General features: G+C 43.5%; 1 protein-coding gene across 2 annotated transcripts in view; it reads left to right on the top strand.

Annotated features, from left to right (window-relative positions):
* Cd59 (CD59 molecule (CD59 blood group)) overlaps window positions 1–6,758 on the top strand; it is a 23,611-nt gene that overhangs the window by 12,544 nt on the left and 4,309 nt on the right. For both annotated transcript variants that reach the window (XM_010612622.3, XM_010612621.3), the window contains one exon: window positions 935–1,036. In XM_010612622.3, the coding sequence (XP_010610924.1) occupies window positions 935–1,036 (102 nt within the window). The remainder of the gene's footprint in view (window positions 1–934; window positions 1,037–6,758) is intronic.

The following is a 6,758-nucleotide window of genomic DNA, read 5'->3' as shown; positions in this document are numbered from 1 at the left end:
ATTTTGGAATGTGGATATTCCCTTTGCACTTGCTCCAGGGCCCCAGATACATTACTGGAACTGTAGTTGGAGCTTGGAAATGTGGAACTACTGTACATCTGTGAGGGACTGGAAGGGCAACAGGGATCTCTGACCTGCCTCCATTCGGAGAGTGTTCTTACAGGGCATTAATCCTACTGTGAAAATCCTCGAGATGCCCAGATAAAATCACCACAGAATCTTTACCCCCGCCTTTTGCGGTGCCAACATTGCCTCTGCAATGCCTCTGACTTTCTTCTTCTGTTCTTGCTCTCGCCTCACTAATTTCTCCGAGTTCTGTTTCTTTTTAGAGAGATCATGTCTTGCAAGTCTAGGCCTGGGTTCATTTTTCTTTGCATCATCCGAGGAATCATAAACCATGCCAAAGCCATTTGTCTTGCCATCACCGAAATGGGTTCTGAATCCAAATACAAAGATGACATCCAGTGTGGTCTTGAAGGTTTTGGGTAGCTTTCCTGAATTTCTGCCTTAGGTGCCATTGCTTTCTCAGGGTAAAGGGCATTGATGACCGTTTGTTTCCTTTTAGGTAATCAGCTGATCAAGAACTTCCTGGTTTGAATAGTTTTTGCTTTTAATTTGGTGTGGTTTAGTTTTTTGAGACAGGATCTCTCCATGTCGTTCAGGATGGTCTTGAACTGACTCTGTAGCACCTACTGGCCTTGAACTCATGGCAGTCCTCCCTCCTCTGGACCAGAAGGCTCATATTACAGGTGTGACCACCATGGGTAGGTGGTCTGAATACTTACTGTGTTCTTCATAGGCATAATTGATTTTCAGGAACTCAGAGTTTGGGAGAAGAGCTGATCCCACCCGATACTACTGCAGTCAGAGATCTCTGTTCTACGGCCAGGGGGTCAATTATTGCTGCTTTAACATACTTTCTTCTTAATTCTAGGTTTCGGCCTGACTTGCTATGAGTGTCCTTCCCACAATCGTAACTGCACTGTTTCCGTAGTGTGTGCACCGGATATCAATGCATGCCTCTATGCTGTCGCTGGTAAGAGTTCCCCCATTCCCTGACTCCTGTGTGCAGTGGGGTGATCACAGCCTGGGGAACGTGTTCCTCTTCCATTCTCCTTTGACTTGTTCTTATAAGTAATAGCCACCATTCATTAGCACCAGCTATGCGTTAGGCACTATGCACTTTACTTAAAGTTTTATTTGGTGCTTCTCACCTACCTCTCGGGCTGATGTTTTATTCCTGTTTAATCATGAGGAAATAGAATCTTAGATTAACCAACAGGATAAGATTAGTTAACCAATTAAGAATGTGAACGTGGAAATTCATCCGATTCCAAAGTTTTTGCTTTTAAATGAATACTCTGTGCTGCCTCTCAAATTTTTTAGTCTTTTATGTGCCAGGGCCTGAGCTAGGGTCTAAGGATGATGGCTCATGCTGTAATCACAGTGCCTTAGGAAGCAGGGGTGGGGAATCAAGTTTGAGGTTACCTAGGTAATTTAGAGAGACCCTGACTTAAAATCTAAAAAAAAAATAAATCAAGTGCTGAACATGTAGCTGCATGCTAGAGCACTTGCCTAGAAAGCACAAGGCCACAAACTGAATCCCCTGTAGTAGGGGTGAGGATCGGGAAGAGACATGTACGAAAGCTATGACAAAGGCCCAGTTGGCTGTCCCAGTAACTTTATTATCCCTCTGTCTCATTCCACGGGGGATCTAGTACATACAGAGTTCCACGAGGACACGAGCTGATCTCAGGGGAGAAATACAAATTAGGAGGCCTAAGAAGGCAAGGGTGTTCCTGGGATCAGCAACAGCAGGTTCCCCGCACAGTGGCCCCGGGGAGCAGAGTGCTCATGAGTGTGGTAACGCAAGCCTTGCCCAGTCTGCATTTCCTTTGGCTGCGCCATGGAATCTCCACCTCCACAAAGCCAGTTAAAGCAGAATGTAGGGAGCGTTAGACAGAGGACAGAAACCACAACGCCGTGGACTCTTACTGGTGAGATTTCATGCTTGAATAGATGTGTGTGATGTATGTACTGGTGAGGAATGGCAGTTCCAGGATGGTCTTGCTGTAAAAGGTGAAATTTCATGTTTCTACTTTTAAGAGATTAAAAATATCATTCTTCAAGATAATTTTTACTCTTATATTCCCTACACTACAAACTCTTCCTGTTGTAAATATCAAGGAATGGTTAACATGTCAGGTAAACTCATGAAAGGCTTCGGCAATCCACAGATTCAGAAATTCCTCTAAGAATAAAGATTAATTTCCTCAGAAAAAACCCAGTCCTTCCATTAGTAAGAGCCAATTAAACTGATTGTGACTAAAAACTTGAACTATGGCCCAGACCTGGTGTTGCAACCTGTAATCTCTGCATTCCAGGAAGCTGAGACAGGAGGATTGCAAGTTGCAACCCAACCTGGGCTACTTAGATGTCCTGTCTCCGATGGAAGAAATAAAAGGGTCTTGGGATATCGGTGTGAAGATCTTAGGTTCCATCCCCATTACCATAAAAGGAAGTATCTGATACTTTCGTTACACATTCCTGGAATGCAGCTAAAAACCTGGATGCAAAGTCCTGGATTCTGTAGGAGGACAACTTGCTCTGCCTTCATTGGAGAACATATTAACTCACTCTTAATGTGCAAAATGTAGTAAGGCCCCTAGAGAGATCGTAATTATTCCCCCTACAAATGTCTGATCTCCAGTTTAATTTCCAAATGAGAAAAATAAATTTTTTGAATAAGAATTGGAGACCAATTAGGAGCTCTGACCTCTGTATTGCTACTGGTCACTTAGTTCCACCTTTTTTTATTTTTTGAGACAGGGTCTCACTATGTAGTTGAGACTGACCTGGAACTCACTATGTAGCCCAGGCTGATCTCCAACTCACAGCGATCCTCCTGCCTCAGTCTCCCGAATGCTGTCACCTTTTTGCTTTTAATCCACGAAATACGTTTTGCATAGTAGAGATGGAAAGGAGAAGGATATAGAACAGAGCTATAATCTTTTATTCACCTCACAAATCCCATACTTATCTAGACAGTTAAGCTTTTAAAAATGGTTAATATAAACCATGGGAATGGCTAAAATTTAAACCACCAACAGCATCACATGCTACTGAGGCAGTAGAGCAACAGGAACTCCCATTACTAGTGGGAATGTGTAATGGTACAGGTGACACTCGCACAGTTTTCTACAAAACTAAATATACTCTTTCCCTAAGTTTCAGCAGTGGCATTCTTTGATGTTTACCACAAAGAGATGAAATATATAGTCCCATAAAAACATCCTCATGGAGGTTAATGACAGCTTAATCGATAATTGCCAAAACCTGGAAGCAGCCAAGATGTCTTTCAGTAGAGGAATGGATAAACTGGAACATCAATGAAATGTCATTCAGTACTGAAAAGGAGTGAGTTGTCAAGCCTGGGAAAGCCATAGAGGAAACCTAAACACATATTAGTGAGTGAAGGAAGCCAATGTGAAAAGGCCACGTACTGTATGACTCCATGCACAGGGCATTCCGGAACAGGTGAAACTGTGGAGCCAGTCAAAAGGTCAGTAGCTGTCAGACGTCAAGGTGAAAGGAGGGATGAAGAAGTCAGAGGGCAACAAGGCCACTCGGCGTGATGGGAGCTGCACGCCTTCTCTCCGTCTGCCAACTCCCCCAGGATGTGCACAGTGCTTTGGGCGCTGTTTTTCCTCTCAAAAGAAAGGAGGCTGGGTCTGCAGTGTGATGACATCAGGAAGTAGGACTGTTAAGAGGCAAAACCTAGCGGGGTCCTTTGGGCAGCTGGGGACAAGCCCTACAGAGGGATTAAAGTAGATCTTGTGCGACCTTTAGTTCACGGGAAAGGATCACTATAAACAGGTGAGAGCCCGGCTCCACTTGGCTCTCCCTGGCTTCCTGTTTTGCACTGTGACTTTCCTGTCCTTTGGGGGGTATGATCTTTGCTCCCACACACGCCCCCGTGAGGATATGACATCATCCGCCTTTCAGCCCTCACCAGGAGCCCAGCAAATAGTGTGGACGGTCTTGGACTTGGAATCCACAGAAATGAGCTAACTGAACTCCATTCCTTTGTAAAGTTGGCCTGTGCCGGGCGATTTTAATACTGAGAAACAGAACTACTGCAGTGCACAACAGCAGAGATGAACCCTAATATAACCTGTGGGTGATAATGACGAGTCCATGTATGTTTAGCAGTTACACTAAATGGCACCACAGTGATTGGGTTGATAGTGGGATGGTTGTGTTTTGGGAATGGGGGTTGTACGTTCTGCTCCATTTTTCTATGAACCTAAAACTGCTTTAAAGAAATATATATATATAAAACTAATGTGAATCTCAAAAATTTTATACCCAGGGATTCAACCGACTATGGATCAAAAACCTTTGAAAAAACTGTGTCCTAAATATATAGACTTTGCCCCTTGCCATTGTAGTATCACACTATTCTCAGAGTATTTCCATTACATTAGGTATTATAGTTCAGACATTAATGCATACAGGCAGATGTGTGTAAGTTCTATGCAAATATTACACCATTTTATCTAAGGGGCCTGGACATCCTCAGATCATGGTGTCCTGAGAGGTCCCGGAAGCAGTCCCCTTTGGACACCAGGGGATGACTGTGCAGGTGTTCCGGCCTTATGGTAAGGTAGGTCTATCTAAGTCCCCATCCTTCTCTGGTTGACGTTAGCCTGGGAGAAGCAGAGCAAGCTGTCATGAACACAAGTCAAAGGCCAGGCACTAAGGAGGAAATTCCTTCTCCAGCCAGTTTCCCCCCAGCTGAAGAAGGGGAGTATTACCCCGGGTCAGTGATCGGGGCAGTTAGAAGATAGAATGAGGGTAATGGCATTGCAAAAAGTTTAGAAGAGAGACAGGTGTTGAGTTGGTACTAACTCAGCCATTGTGTGCTGCTGCTTGGCAGTGCGACCCATGATGTGCAAACCATGTTCAACCTACTTAGGGTCTCCATGGAGCCTCTGATGACAGTGCCAAGTGGCTGCTGCTGTGATTGGGTTCTGAATAACATTTAGGGACGCCCAGGATCTTTGGAAGTTGTTGCTTAGGTGGATTTGAGCCAAGTCTTTGAAAAGGGTGGGGAGGGTGTGCCAGGTAGAAATAACCTCTATGCTCCCATGACTGATAGAAACCACTTTCCTTGGGCGAGTCCCATCCTGCTTTGGGAGAAGGTCACCATCGTAAGGTGGTTGTTCAAATGTGATAATTCAGGTAAAGTGCTCGGCACACTGCAAGGTGCACGGTAAGCGACTGACTGCTAATGATTATTAATGAATGAGTCACTGTCCTCCCCCAGCTGGTAGGCTTCTCTAATAAAATTATGGTAGGTTTACTGCTTTTGAAGTTCTAATGGTATTGAACCACAGCAACTTTTGATGTAATGTTGGAAACATCTACTTAAGTTTTCTAAAAATGGGATCATAATGGCATATTTTTGTAGAAATCTCCTGTATTACTGAATCACCTAATAATTTTTAAATGAAGTTTAAAATATTTTTTACATGAAAGAAAGTCATCTATACTACAGAAAAATGTCAATCCATATAGAAATACAAATGGAGAGTGTTCTCCCATGAAGGTAACAGACTCCTACAAGAGAACGTGTATGCATTTATCCCTGTGCATAAACATCTTATTTACATAAAGGGACCCCATTTTAAGTTCTTTTCTGAGATCTCAGTTCCACACCAGAAAATTGACATTTTAAAGAACACCATTCAGTAGCTCCTCATATCACAAGGTTGTAAAACTAGCATCACTATCTACTTCCAGGACATTTTTGTCATCCCCAAAACAATCCCTTGGCTGTTAACAATTATTCTCCATTCTTTTCTTCCGTGTGTCCTGGAAGACACTAATCTACTTCATGGTCTTTGCGGACTTGCCTATTCTGGGCACTTCACGTAAACAGAGCCGTACGGTATTGTGGTCCTGTGTAACTGGCTTCTTTCACTAACCTCAGTGTTTTCATTTTGTTTTGTTTTTTGGTACCGGGGTCCTTGTGCTTGAGAGGAAGGCAGCAGAACCACTGAGCTAAACCCCCGGCCCTCCTCAGTGTTTCCAAGATTCACCATGCTGTAGCAGGTATTACCCTCTTTCCCCGAAATAAGATCTAGCTGGGAAAGAACCTCTCTTGAAAACTAGCGCTGCAGAATCCCAGCCCAGTCAGCCCACCCCTGTCTTACCTGCCGTCGCTGTTCTCTTGCTCTGTGGCTGCTCCGTAAAGCAGATAGGCCGATGTCAGGCGGACTGGGGCTGGCGTTGTTGATCTCTACTTTTCAAGGCTGATTATTTTCCAGCGAGGTGTTATTTTGGGGGAAATGTGGTAGAACTTCATTCCTTGTTATGGTCAGATAATAATCCATCCTATAGATGTACCATGTTTTGTTTACCTGTTTACCATTTAGTGGACTTTGGGTTATTTTTACTTTTTAGCTATCTTGAATACTGCTGTTTACTTGTACATGTGTGTACAAGCTCTTTACTTTTTGCTATTTTGAATACTGCTGAATACTTGTACATTTGTGTACAGGCTCTTTACTTTTTAGCTATCTTAAATACTGCTGAATACTTGTACATTTGTGTACAAGCTCTTGTGAGCATAGATTTCCATTTTCTCAGTTAGGTGAACCAAGGAGTAGAACTGCTCGCTCATAGGGTGACTGTATTTTAACTCGTTGAGGAACTTTTCCAAGGCACTTGCACCATGTAACATTCCCCCAGCA

This window comes from Fukomys damarensis, unplaced genomic scaffold, assembly GCF_012274545.1.
Source record: "Fukomys damarensis isolate Sample0158 unplaced genomic scaffold, DMR_v1.0_HiC HiC_scaffold_27, whole genome shotgun sequence".
Taxonomy (NCBI): domain Eukaryota; kingdom Metazoa; phylum Chordata; class Mammalia; order Rodentia; family Bathyergidae; genus Fukomys; species Fukomys damarensis.
The sequence above is the reverse complement of the archived record's forward strand: the minus strand, read 5'-3'. Positions and strand labels throughout refer to the sequence as shown.